General features: G+C 44.4%; 1 protein-coding gene across 2 annotated transcripts in view; it reads left to right on the top strand.

Moving 5' to 3' along the window:
* The window catches only part of LOC126094646 (uncharacterized), a 1,573,713-nt gene that overhangs the window by 1,427,125 nt on the left and 131,458 nt on the right, over positions 1-15,130 (top strand). For both annotated transcript variants that reach the window (XM_049909153.1, XM_049909145.1), the window contains one exon: positions 10,140-10,394. In XM_049909153.1, coding sequence (XP_049765110.1) covers positions 10,140-10,394 — 255 coding nt within the window. The remainder of the gene's footprint in view (positions 1-10,139; positions 10,395-15,130) is intronic.

The raw sequence follows: 15,130 nt of genomic DNA, 5'->3' as shown, positions 1-15,130 counted from the left end.
TCATTACACAAATAACTTAAGATAGAACTCAACTCACATGGGTACGCTTTGATTAACTTCGTTGACATGTTGTCATAACCATTAGAATGCTCGGATTTTAAGGATTTTATGATGCACTGGAATACTCTCGTTCTAATTGTCGTGGTGGCAGGGGTAAAATACAGGGAACGAAAGGTTATTTATAATTTGTACAGAAGCCAAAAGGCAGTTATAAGAGTCGAGAGGCATGAAGGGAAAGCAGTGGTTGAGAAGGGAGTGAGACAGGGTTGTAGTCTGTCCTTGATGTTATTCAATCTGTACATTAAACAAGCAGTAAAGGAAACCAAAGAAAACTTTGGATTAGGAACTAAATTCCGGGTAGGAGGTATTAAAACACTGAGGTTTGCCGATGGCACGGTAATTCTGTCGGAGACAGCAAAGGACTTGGAAGAACAGTTGAACGGAATGGACAGTGTCTTTAAAGGAGGGTATATGATGAACATCAGCAAAAGCAAAACGATGCTAATGGAATGTAGTCGGATTAAATCAGGCGATGCTGAGGGAATTAGGTTAGGAAATGAGAAACTTCAAGTGGTAGATGAGTTTTGCTATTTGGGCAGCAAAACAACTAAGGATGGTCGAAGAAGAGAGGATATAAAATGTAGACTGGCTATGGCAAGGAAAGCGTTTCTGAAGAAGAAAAATTTATTAACATCGATTACCGATTTAAGTGTCAGAAAGTCTTTTCTGAAAGTATTTGTATGGAGTGTTGCCACGTATGGATGTGAAACATGGACAATAAACAGTTTAGACAAGAAGAGAATAGCAGCATTTGAAACATGTTGCTACAGAAGAATGCTGAAGATTAGATGGGTAGATCACGTAACTAATGAGGAGGTACTGAATAGAATTCGGGACAAGAGGAATTTGTGGCACAACTTGGCTAGTAGAAGGGATCAGTTGGTAGGACACATTCTAAAGTATCAAGGGATCACCAATTTAGTACTGGTGGGAAGCGTGGAGGGTTAAAATCGTAGACGTAGACGTAGAGATGAATACACTAAGGAGATTCAGAAGGATGTGAGTTGCAGTAGTTATCAGAGATGAAGAGGCTTGGACAGGACAGACTAGCATGGAGAGCTGTATCAAACCAATCTTTGGACTGAAGACCTCAACAACATGATGAATGCTACTTCTTTGGGAGAAGTGGCTATTATTTCCATTTTACGAAAGTTACTTGTAGAGAGTGGTCTCAGGTACTCCATCGCAATGTTTACTGAACTTTATAAACCCAAGCTGTCAGTATCAGAAACAAAGTACTAGTTTAATAGTTTTACAACGCTACACGCACTTGTCATCATGTCTCATTTACTTTAAATGCGAACATTTTAAGTTAGGCTTTACCGTGACTGTTATTGACATTAAATGAAACAACAAGTTTACTGTTACCAGTCACTGTTTATTTATCTCCACGACGCGTTTCAAAGATTTAAACCTCCATCATCAGGTATATTAACATTTATTAGTATGACATTTGTGTATGTATTGTGTTACGATTGTTTGGAGGAACTTGTGGCACTGTCTATTGGGAAAACAAAACACTATTTCAGAATATGGTTTTGGGTTTCTTTTGACAAAAACTAAACTTATATACGTCACAAATGTCAGTCCACCTGATGATGGACGTTTAAACCTTTGAAACGTGTCGTGGAGATAAATAAACAGTGACTGGTAACAGTAAACTTGTTGTTTCATGTAATGTCGCATTTATTTTTAGAGCTATTTTTTTCTCTTCCTTTCTGGTCCCAACTGTCTCTGTCTTCACTATATCCCATATAGCTTTTATTTTGTTGCCTGTTGTAGTTATCTTTTTCGCATAATAAAGCTGCTTAGAATTCAGGGTTACTTGCTTCAGTATTTTGCAGTATTCTTTGTAATGCATTACAATGGTAACACCACAGCTGTTCCTGTATAGTAGATACAGTCCAATCTTAATTCCTTGTGTATTCCATGGTTTATTTTTAGACTTCTGTTTGATTTGCGTTGACTTTAGGAGGAAAACATTTTATAATGAGGAACTAACTTTATTTTGTATTTTCCATTTAAGCCAGAAGTACTGTTCAGAAGTCTCCTAAAATTCTAAATTTTGACTGATTTGTTACCCTCCTGTACTAAGATTTAATAGATTTTATTCCCTGACAAGCTTCAACATTTGACATAAGAATCTGCATGTCATGATCAGATAGCCCATTTACCTTGGGTTTTGTGCTACGTCTTCTTTCCCTAGATTTGTCTACAAAGGTATTATCTGTAGCAGTCTCAGAGCATTTACATACCGTAGTTGCAAAGTTGACAGTAGGAATTAAATTGAATGACAGTGTTGCTGATTGCAATAATATTTCACTGATGGCGTAACAGTAAAACCACATTAAAATCACCAGCAACCACTATTCGCTTGTTTTCTACTGTGAGGTGGCACAACAGAGCTTCCAGATTTTTAAAGAAGTTAAAGTTTCCAGAAGGTGCGCTGTATATACTTACTATTACAAAGGACTTATAATGACATACTACTTCTATTACACAAGCTTCTAAGTGCTGCTCTGAGCAAAATTTATTAATATCAGTATTCTTGAAATTAGAACAATTTATGACAGATGTGGCAACTCCTCATTATTTTCTCCAGAGATGTAAGAAGCTAACCTGAATCCTGAAACATTTAACATATCTTTACCTGTGGTCACATGACAGACAGATTATATCAATTGGTTTGCTCAACACTAATTATTCAGCACCCGTAAGCAACTCATTAAGTTTATCCCCCTGATTTTGTGAACTGGCTGAATTATAAATGGGTGAACATAATTTTTCTGTCAATTTTTGAATATCTCCAGTTTCAATCAGGGGCTGTTTGCATGAATTGTGTACATTAAAATTTATTTTCTGGCTGCCTGTTTTATCAGTTTTTGTTTCTACCCTCCCTACCCTAAAAAAACTGCTGTTATGTCACTTGTAACCACTGGTACTTTACCACAAGTGTGCCTAGCCCCCCCCCCCTCTTAAGTTATTTGCTATTAGCCCAGACAGTTTTTCCCTTGCCTTTCCTGTCTGAGGGGAAGACCATGCCTGGTATAGTCCCACGTACTGATAGTCAGCGGGAACCACACCAAAATGAGACCCAATACCTGATCCAAGCAGCAGTTCCATCTCTAAATCAACTCTCCTGGTGATGACGCTTTTGGATAGATACACATTGGCAGAAATTAATTCTATAGATTAATCTTCCCACTGCAATGACAATTTCAAAATGAACATGCATTCAAAATACAGAGAAAGTCTCCTCATCACTATCATCTTCTTATAATTGGATGTGTTAGTGAATTCTGCATAATTAATTAATCTGTATAATTAATTAGTGTAGAGGTATTGTGTACAGTGCAAATTGATTCACACCATCGTGCACAGTCTCATGTACAAGAGGCATTCAATAAGCAATACAACAGATCTTTTTCTGGGCCAGGTTCGTTTGAAAAAAAGCGGAATCTGTTGGACATCATGGAAAATTCCGGATTCAGCCGTTATAGTTTCATGAAGTTCCGATAGGTGGTTCCGCTATACACAGCCTTCAAAATGGCGTCTGTGACGGAGGTACGTTCCAAGCAGAGAGCTGTCAGTGAGTTTCTTTTAGCCAGAGCATCGCAGATGTGCATGGGCGCTTGCAAAAGGTCTACGAAGACCTGGCAGTGAACAAAAGCACGGTAAGTCGGTGAGCGAGGCGTCTGTCATCATTGCAACGAGATCGCGCAAACCTGTCCCATCTCCCATGTGTGGGCTGGCCGCACACAGCTGTCAGTCCTGCAATGTTGGAACGTGCGGACAGTCTCATTCGAGGTGATCGATACTTCGCAATCAGCTACCTCGCTGCTCAACTGGACCTCTCTGTTGCTACTGCTGAGACACTAGTCAACCAGTTGGCACTCAAAGGTGTGTGCCCACTTGGTTTCTCACCGCCTAACAGAAAACCGTCCGCTGCTCGTGGTCTCGCGGTAGCGTTCTCGCTTCGATTCCCGGCGGGGTCAGGGATTTTTCCTGCCTCGAGATGACTGGGTGTTGTTGTGTCGTCTTCATCATCATCATCATTCATCCCCATTACGGTCGGAGGAAGGTAATGGCAAACCACCTTCACTAGGACCTTGCCTAGTACGGCGGTGCGGGTCTCCCGCATCGTTCCCCTACGCTCCATCACGGGGTATGGGACTTCATCATCATCATCATCATCAACAGAAGACCATAAAGAGCAACGAAATTTCTTGCACGTTACAAAGCTCAACGTGACAGCTGAAACATGTGTCCATCATTTCGAACCGGAAACAGAACGGCAATCCATGGAGTGGCGCCACACCACCCTACCTCGGAAGAAAATCTCAAAGCCGCACCCTCATCTCGTAAAGCCAGAAGAGTGGGGATGTATTGGAATCCTGAGGAAAACGAACCTGGTTTCAGAAAAACAATGTGTTGCATTACTTATCGAGCGCCCTGCGTACAAATGTCTCTTCGATGCAGAATATTTTTGCTGTGTAACAGTATCTGGTCCAATAACCGCATACTCTGTCACAAACATTACAAAGCACCCGCTGTGGAAAGAAGTAGTACCATTCGAAGCAGAATTATATGTTCATTCCATGTCAAGACATAAAACATATTTCTGTCTAAACTGCATCTCTACATTAAAGTCCGCAGCTCGTGGTCGTGCGGTAGCGTTCTCGCTTCCCACGCCTGGGTTCCCGGGTTCGATTCCCGGCGGGGTCAGGGATTTTCTCTGCCTCGTGATGACTGGGTGTTGTGTGATGTCCTTAGGTTAGTTAGGTTTAAGTAGTTCTAAGTTCTAGGGGACTGATGACCATAGATGTTAAGTCCCATAGTGCTCAGAGCCATTTGAACCATTTTTCTACATTAAATTGGAGAAAGCACAAAAAATGGATGCCAACACTTACTCTTCATCGTTTATTGGCGGTCCCGGATTAATTCTGAGCATTACTACACCAAAAAAATCAGTTAGTACATGATGGCTGACTATCGCACAATGCGGAAAAAAGGACCACCTTTTCGGAGCACCGCAATTGGCTCCCATTAAGACGCATAAGTTTGAAATTTGGGTCAAAGGTGATTATAACCTTCCTTTGTAATGGTACAATAGCGTGGCCCCTGCGAATTCACCCTCGGGCTCGGCGACGTTCCAAACAGCAACGCATTGCCGGCCGGTGTGGCCGTGCGGTTCTAAGCGCGTCAGTTTGGAACCGCGTGACCGCTACGGTCGCAGGTTCGAATCCTGCCTCGGGCATGGATGTGTGTGATGTCCTTAGGTTGGTTAGGTTTAGGTAGTTCTAAGTTCTAGGGGACTGATAACCTCAGTAGTTACGTCCCATAGTGCTCAGAGCCATTTGAACCAAACAGCAACGTGTCAACACATTTTTAGGTCATCTTCTATCAACACACATTTACTTTCGACACCTTCCAGTACACACAGCATCATCAGTGAACAACGTAGATGGCTACCCACCCTGTCTGTCAGATCATTTATTTATACAAAAAATAGCAACGGTTCTATTACACTTGCCTGGGGCACTCCTGATGTTACCCCTGTCCCCGATGAACACTCGCCGTCGAGGGCAACATACTGGGTTCTGTTACTTAAGAAGTCTTCCAGCCACTAGCATATCTCGTACCCTTTTCCGTATGCTCGTACCTTCATTACCTGCACAACTTACGGCAAATTGCTGTTGAAGAGCGAACAGGTTTCGACCTGGGCTAGGATCATGATCTCATCGAATTATATTCCACGACGAATGCAAACTGCTTCCGGGGAAGGGTATGTTCCATCAAGTACTGACGTTGCTCAGAACTGCTGTGAAAAACTGCCCATATCAAACATATGATTTTGTAGTTACACAAATGTTGTTTTTCATTTGGTGATTTGGACACATTTCTATTGGATATACTCGTATACGCATTCCTCAGAAGCAGATTTTGTTTCCTGTGCCATGAATTTCGAAATAACGGGTTGACGCAAAACGTTTGTTGATACTGAGAGCTTTAGAGGTCTCGTTAAGCTTCCATGTTGCACGTCCGCTCCTACCTTCGTTTCTGTGCAACATTCGCCGTCCAGTATAATGTACTGGGTTCTGTTAGACAAATATTCCTCTGTGTAGTCACACCGTTGTGGTCCAGTGTCGGAAGCGTTTCGGAAATCTAGGAAGGCGGGATCCGCATGTTCACCTGTATCCATTGTTTCCAAAAGTCAAATATGAATAAAGCAAGTTGTGTTTCATTTCTTTTTCTTGCTTAGTTGCAACATGTCTCATACTGAGTTCTACTGACATGTAAATGGTTAATAGTGGATGAATTGTTATCTGGAACGTGATTTGCAAAAGGAAACTGGGGGAAGTTAGTCGCTGTGGAACTCTACAGTTTACTGTAAGTTTCGTGTGCCATAAAATTTGTTGGGGGCCACCCAGTTTAATTAAAAACGAAAAAAATTATATAAGAACTGAATTAATCACTGAATTATCAAGCATAACCAACGTGTTAATATTAATAAAAAGATCCAAGTGAATATATACACACATGAAAAAAAGTTTTGGATCACCCCGGTTCCCAGAACTCCGGAAGACAGACGTTGACTGTGGATTTTGTATCACAGACACAGTGCCTTTGACTGTTCAAAGATGTCACTAAACCCGCCCAAAGATGTAAACAATCAGGCATAAGCAGCGCCTATTAGACGGAGGGGGTCCGACAGCCGATCAGTTCCACTCATTCCACCAGGAAGGAGGTACATAGCTAGTGTTGTCTGTAGTTCAACCATGCCTAGACGGTCAATACCGAGGTTCGATCGCGTCCGCATTGTTACTTTGTGCCAGGAAGGTCTCTGAACAAGCGAAGTGTCCACGCTCTCGGAGTGAACCAAAGCGATGTTGTTCGGACATGGAGGAGATACAGAGAGACAGGAACTGCCGATGACATGACTCGCTCAGGCCGCCCAAGGACTACTACTGCAGTGGATGAACGCTACCTACGGATTATGGCTCCGAGGAATCCTGACAGCAACGCCACCATGTTGAGTAATGCTTTCCGTACAGTCACAGGACGTCCTGTTACGACTCAAACTGTGCGCAATAGGCTACATGATGCGCAACTTCTCTCCCTACGTCCATGGCGAGGTCCATCTTTGCAACCACGACACCATGCAGCGCGGTACAGATGGACCCAGCAACATACCGAATGGACCGCTCAGGACTGGTATCACGTTCTCTTCACTGATAAATGTCGCTTATACCTTCAACCAGACAATCGTCGGAGACGTGTTTGGAGGCAACCCGGTCACGCTGAACGCCTTAGACACACTGTCCACCGAGTGCAGCAAGGAGAAGGTTCCCTGTTGTTTTGGGGTGGCATTATGTTGGGCCGACGTACGCCGCTGGTGGTCATGGAAGGCTACTGGGTACAGCACTCTGGAGCACCACCTCTGAAGGTCTCCCTGCATGGTGGTACAACATGCAGTGTCTGGTTTACATGAGCAATAAAAAGGGCGAAAATGATGTTTATGTTGATCTCTATTCCTATTTTCTGTACAGGTTCCGGAATTCTCGGAACCGTGGTGATGAAAAACTTTTTTTGATGTGTGTAGAATGAACATATGGGAACAATTTAAGCACAAACAATAAATCAAATAATTCAGAGGAAGCAGAAGCTTCTACAAATATAAGGCCTACCTTTTGCGCTTCAGAGACGCCAGGTGGGATGCATTAAAAATAATCTTACAAAAGGGGAGGGCTTTCTCAGAGAAATTGTCATCACAGCTTAACATAGTTTATTAAAATAAACATCATATTAACAAATCACAAACTAATTCCAAACTATCATCTGGCTTTGCTTGTTATTTAATTAATTAACTCACTTATAATATAGAGTGCTATATAAGGATTCGACTACCGAACTTTAAAAGTGACTAGCAAATCAAAAGTTTGCATGAGAGTAGCTACACACCATCATACATTGACACACTCACCAATGCCAAGGCGGTCTTAAGACTACCATCTTCAATCGCCCAAGGTCCAGTCCCGAGTGCCGAAAGCACGTTCTGCCTGCAACGAACATCTCCCAGGTAGCCGGGAGAGACCAACGGGGTCCTTTGCGCCACCAACTAAACTACCGTCGAGTGACTACCGATAGATTATAAATCTCTTTGCCTTGACTGAGAAAGCTACTTTGGCTACACTGTTGCTACCACAGCAGACAGCCATATGCTGCACTGCTACCATGTACACTACTGGCCATTAAAATTGCTACACCAAGAAGAAATGCAGATGATAAACGGGTATTCATTGGACAAATGTATTATACTAGAACTGACATGTGATTACAGTTTCACGCAATTTGGGTGCATAGATCCTGAGAAATCAGTACCCAGAACAACCACCTCTGGCCGTAATAACGGCCTTGATACGCCAGGGCATTGAGTCAAACAGAGCTTGGATGGCGTGTACAGGTACAGCTGTCCATGCAGCTTCAACACGATACCACAGTTCATCAAGAGTAGTGACTGGAGTATTGTGACGAGCCAGTTTCTCGGCCACTATTGACCAGACATTTTCAGTTGGTGAGAGATCTGGAGAATGTGCTGGCCAGGGCAGCAGTCGAACATTTTCTGTATCCAGAAAGGCCCGTACGGGATCTGCAACATGTGGTCGTGCTGCTGCTGCTGAAATGTAGGGTTTAGCAGGGATCGAATGAAGGGTAGAGACACGGGCCGTAACACATCTAAAATGTAAGGTCCACTGTTCAAAGTGCCGTCAGTGCGAACAAGAGGTGACCGAGACGTGTAACCAATGCCACCCCATATCATCACGCTGGGTGATACGCCAGTATGGCGATGACGAATACACGCTTCCAATCTGCGTTCACCGTCAAGTCGCCTGACACGGATGCGACCATCATGATGCTGTAAACAGAACCTGGATTCATCCGAAAAAATGACGTTCTGCCATTCGTGCACCCAGGTTCGTCGTTGAGTACACCATGGCAGGCGCTCCTGTCTCTGATGCAGCGTCAAGGGTAACCGCAGCCATGGTCTCCGAGCTGATAGTCCATGCTGCTGCAAACGTCGTCGAACTGTTCGTGCAGATGGTTGTTGCCTTGCAAACGTCCCCATCTGTTGACTGAGGGATCGAGACGTGGCTGCACGATCCGTTACAATGATGCGGATTAGATGCCTGCCATCTCGACTGCTAGTGATACGAGGCTGTAGGGATCCAGCACGGCGTTCCGTGTTACCCTCCTGAACCCACTGATTCCATATTCTGCTGACAGTCATCGGATCTCGACCAACGCGAGCAGCAATGTCGCGATACGATAAACCGCAATCGCGATAGGCTACAATCCGACCTTTATCAAAGTCGTAAACGTGCTGGTACTCATTTCTCCTCCTTACACGAGGCATCACAACAACGTTTCACCAGGCAACGCCGGTCAACTGCTGTTTGTGTATAAGAAATCGGTTGGAAACTTTCCTCATATCAGCACGTTGTAGGTGACGCCACCGGAGTCAACCTTGTGTGAATGCTCTGAAAAGCTCATCATTTGCATATCACAGCATCTTCATCCTGTCTGTTGAATTTCGCGTCTGGGGCACGTCATCTTCTTGGTGTAGCAATTTTAATGGCCAGTATTGTATAAGACAAATTCAACACACATACTCACTCACTCATTCATACAGAGGATAAAGAGAGAAAGAAGATTTGAGAGCAGCCGGCCGTGGTGGCCAAGCGGTTAAAGGCGCTACAGTCTGGAACCGCGCGGCCGCTACGGCCGCAGGTTCGAATCCTGCCTCGGGCATGGATGTGTGTGATGTCCTTAGGTTAGTTAGGTTTAAGTAGTTCTAAGTTCTAGGGGACTGATGACCTTAGAAGTTAAGTCCTATAGTGCTCAGAGCCATTTGAACCATTTTGAACCATTTGAGAGCAGAAAATCTAGATAATGTACATAGGATTAGGTATGTAGTTGTATACCATTGAATGAGGTATACAGATGATTGCGCGTGACAGCACGAAATAGCGGTTAAATAGTATGAAACGAATGTAAGAGAGACGTTTGACGTGTTGCAGGTGCACCGCTCGGTGCGCGCGGTGCGCGTCACCGACACGAGCGACGTGCTCAAGCAGAGCGCTCGTCAGCCCGACGGCCGGCTCGTCACCGAGACGAGGGAAACCCGCGAGCGCGAGGAGGTGCGCGACGACGAAGCGCCGGACCCCGACCACACCGGCGGCGACGAGGAGAAGGAGGCGCGCCACGAGAGCTGCCAGAGGCACGCCAGGCTCAAGGACGAGCACGTCGTCGAGTACCTCGCCGACGGCGTCAAGGTCAGTGCACCCCGTACTGCGCGCGCACCGTAGCTCGGCACTGCGGCTGGGGGATGCTGGGAGCGCAGGAACAACCAATGCCGTCACTCCCAGCGGCTCCTACGCGGAATTCCAGCATACAGTGCTCGTATTGTGCTCACGGTCTCATCACAGTATTTTTGTTTGTTATGATGCTAATCTTTACTTCACAGTAAAACAGAGCACACAAAACTTTCATCTAAATACACGTCCTTGACACATTTTAAATTCACATAACACAAAATTTCTGCTAGCAAAAATTTAATGCTACGCATCGCTAATGAATTTATTATTGGTTGCTAAAAGTGAAACGTCCCCTTAGAACAATTATACAAGACTGTGCTTAAACCGACACACAATATTTTTTTTTTAGCGCAACGCAATCTGACTTTCAAAAATCCCTACAAAAGAATGGCCCTGACTAACATTAATCTATACCTTCCACAAATCACTTACCTCACCAAAAATCTCCGTTACTCGAACTACTGCAATACAGCGAGCGCCACTACTGCCAGCTAAATAAAAGATTCAAACTACGGAAGGCACTAACTACTGATAGGCATAGTTAGCAAATGAAAGATTTTAATAGAGAACAAACAATGTATTTACCTTAATAGTGTTGAAAAAGCATAATATACATAGCAGTTCATAATATCCATCCTGTACTCAAAAATCCGCCATCTCATTTCCCACATCCACCACTGCTGGCGGCTCACCTCCAACTGCGCAACGCTACGCGCTGTTCACATCCAGCTGCCGCTGCCCAACACTACAATGGCAGACAACAATGCAAACTAGCCACAGACTGCACACAGCACAGCCAGTGATTTTCATACAGAGCGCTACGTAACGTTGCCAATAAGAAAACATAAACAGCCTACTTACATAAAGAAAACATAAACAGCCTACTTACAAAAGACATTGTTAAGCACAGCCAACTACACGGTTACGTGCAGTATACTGACTTCGAATTTCTTACTCATCGATGACGTGTACATCTTTTTTTATATTTTTTGTTCTCTGGGTAGAGGGGGTTACGTGAGTAGTCAGGGACTTATCATCCATATACACTTGTGAGCCAAAACACTACGACCACTGGCCACTGCGGTATTCAATGCTGCGTGGTGGCCATGTGGACACAATACCCGGTTGATTGGTTAGTTGGTTAGTTGATTTGGGGGAGGGGACCAAACAGGGAGGTCATCGACCCCTTCGGATTAGGGAAGAATAGGGAAGGAAGTCGGCCGTGCCCCTTGAAAGGGAGCATCCCGGCATTTTCCTAAAGTGATTTAGAGAAACCATGGAAAACATAAATCAGGATGGCCGGGAGGTTTGAACCGTCGTCTCCAGGATGCGAGTCCAGTGTGCTAACCATTGCACCACCTCGCTCCGTACGAGACCCGGTACGGAAAGTACCGGGTGATCAAAAAGTCAGTATAAATTTGAAACCTTAATAGACCACGGAATAATGTAGATAGAGAGATAAAAATTGACACTCATGCTTGGAATGACATGGGGTTTTATTAGAACAAAAAAAAGTTCACAAAATGTCCGACAGACGGCGCTGGACAGGAGGTAACTGCTACCGTGACGGGTGAGAGGTACGCCGATATGTTACAGAATCCCATCATCCCCAGGCTGGCTGATAAATACCTGCTGGAACGTACGATTTTTATGCAGGATGGCGCTCCACCCCATATTGCTAGACGCGTAAAAGATCTCTTGCGCGCGTCGTTTGGCGATGATCGTGTGTTCAGCCGCCACTTTCGTCATGCTTGGCCTCCCAGGTCCCCAGAACTCAGTCCGTGCGACTATTGGCTTTGGGGTTACATGAAGTCGCAAGTGTATCGTGATCGACCGACATCTCTAGGGATGCTGAAAAACAACATCCGACGCCAGTGCCTCACCATAACTGCGGACACGCTTTTCAGTGCTGTTCACAACATTATTCCTCGATAACAGCTATTGTTAAGGAATGATGGTGGAGATATTGGCCGGCCGGAGTGACCGTGCGGTTCTAGGCGCTACAGTCTGAAGCCGAGCGACCGCTACGATCGCAGTTTCGAATCCTGCCTCGGGCATGGTTGTGTGTGATGTCCTTAGGTTAGTTAGGTTTAATTAGTTCTAAGTTCTAGGCGACTGATGACCTCAGAAGTTAAGTCGCATAGTGGTCAGAGCCATTTGAACCTTTTTCTTTTTTTTTTTTTTTTGAGGTATTGAGCATTCCCTGTAAAGAATATCATCTTTGCTTTGTCTTACTTTGTTATGCTAATTATTGCTATTCTGATCAGATGAAGCGCCATCTATCGGGCATTTTTTGAGCTTTTGTATTTTTTTGGTTCTAATAAAACCCCATGTCATTCCAATCATGTGTGTCAATTTGTACCTCTCTATCTACATTATTCCGTGATTTATTCAGTTTTCAAATTTATACTGTCTTTTTGATCACCCTGTATATAGGCACAGCAGAGACGAACGAGGAATCATTCTACAAATTGTATGGGCAGCCAAAAATGGGAAATCCACTGACAATCCACTCTGACAAAGGGCAGATTTTTCTACGGTCCGAATCTGGGAACGATAATCTCGGGAACAGCTAATGCGGCTGGCGGCTGATCGAGAGCTACTGTCACGAGAATCTATGCAAAATGGTTTAAGGAAGTAAGACCACTAGCAGGCGGCAAAGTGTTGCACATCCACGTGGATGTCGGAGGCTTGCCCGCTCCGTAAAGCACGGTACGTGGCGATCTGCGGCTGATCTGATGACAGAGCTCCGTACTGGTGCAGGCACGAGTGTTTCGGGGTACACCGTTCAGCGCGCGTTACTGAAAACGGGATCCTGCAGCAGAAGACCTCTACGTGTTCCTATGTCAAAGCAACGACATTGTCTGTTAAGATTGTATTGGGCACGGGATTATCGAAATTGGACTGTCAATCAGTGGAAACATGTTGACTGCTCGGATGAACCTCGTTTCTTGTTACACGAGGTCGATGGTCGTGTCTGGATACGCCGTCTTCCAGAAGACTGACTGCTCGAAATATTCATCATACCAAAGACGCAGGTCGTTGGGGGCAGTATTATGCTACGGGTATATTCATTTGGACGTCTATGGGACCTGTCGTAGTAATCGAAAGCTTCATCAGAACTGTGGATTACTTCAACATCACTATGGACCACCTGCTTTCATCGGCAACTCCATATTCCAGCGGGGTAAGTGTCCGTCTCTCAGGCTCAGAAGCGTGCTACAGTGGTTTGAGGCGATAGTGATCTCGCGTTTACACCTTAGACACCAAATTTTCCTGATCTGAACCGACGCTGCCTGCGCCATACCTCTGCCTACAAAACACCGGCCTGTAATTTAAGGGAATTGTTTGATCTATACGTAGACATCTGCCACTACATACTGAAACGTCCCCTTAGAAAAATTAAGAACGACTGTGCTGGTAAACTCCTACGTTATTTGATACTGAAACAGCTGAGTAAAACTGAACGTAGTGAGACAGTTTTCTCTTTACTTATTCTGCTGTTGTTGTTGTGGTCTTCAGTCCTGAGACTGGTTTGATGCAGCTCTCCATGCTAATCTATCCACTTATTCTCATCATCACTAAAATGACACACAATATTTTTAGCGCAACCCAATATGACTTTCAATAATCCCTACGAAAGAATGGCCCTGGCTAACAACAATCTATAGATTCTATACCTTTCATGAATCACTTACCTCACAAAAATCTTCGTTACTCGAACTACTGCAACACAGCGAGCGCCAATACTGCCAGCTAAGTAAAGGATTGTAATTGCTGAAGGCATCAACTACTGATAGGCATATAGTTAGCAAATGAAAGACTTTGATAGAGAACAAACAATGTATTTACCTTAATAGTGTTCAAAAATGGTTCAAATGGCTCTGAGCACTATGCGACATAACTTCTGAGGTCATCAGTCGCCTAGAACTTAGAACTAATTAAACCTAACTAAGCTAAGGACATCACACACATCCATGCCCGAGGCAGGATTCGAACCTGCGACCGTAGCGGTCACGCGGTTCCAGACTGAAGCGCCTTTAACCGCACGGCCACACCGGCCGGCCAATAGTGTTCAAAAGTCATTATATATATATAGGGTGGTCAGAAAATGTGTGAAATGATTGTAGGGATGTTACAGGGCAGGTTGTACTGAGACATACATGTTAAGAAAGAAATTCGATACGTTGATCCGTTTCAGAGTTATTTAGCATAGAATTTAGCCAATCGGGGCGTCGCGCGCTCGTATTCAAGCGCTTTGTCTCGTTAGCTGAAACTTGCATTTACGCGCGCGACGATCTGATTGGCTAACTTCAATGCTAAATAACTCGGAAACGGCGCAACGTATCGAATTTTTTTTTGTAACATTCATATCTCAGTACAACCTGCCCTGCAACATCCCTACAAGCGTTTCAGACATTTTCTGACCACACACTATATTCGTGACATCCAAGTTGACTAATTTCCTTTTTCTGACGGACACACGTCCATATCGTCCGCTCATATTAACATTTCAGAACTCTGGCATCTCTCTCCCAACATCCACCACTGCCGGCAGCTCACCTCCAACTGCCCAACGCTACGGGCTGTTCACATCCAACTGCCCTACACTACAATAGCGAATATTCCAACAATGAGTCCAACCAGCCACAGACTGCACACAGCGCAGTCAGCGATTTTCATACAGAGCGCTA

Source organism: Schistocerca cancellata, chromosome 1 (assembly GCF_023864275.1).
Source record: "Schistocerca cancellata isolate TAMUIC-IGC-003103 chromosome 1, iqSchCanc2.1, whole genome shotgun sequence".
In the NCBI taxonomy this organism is placed as follows: domain Eukaryota; kingdom Metazoa; phylum Arthropoda; class Insecta; order Orthoptera; family Acrididae; genus Schistocerca; species Schistocerca cancellata.
Note: the sequence above shows the minus strand (reverse complement) of the source record. Positions and strands in the feature narration are given on the sequence as shown.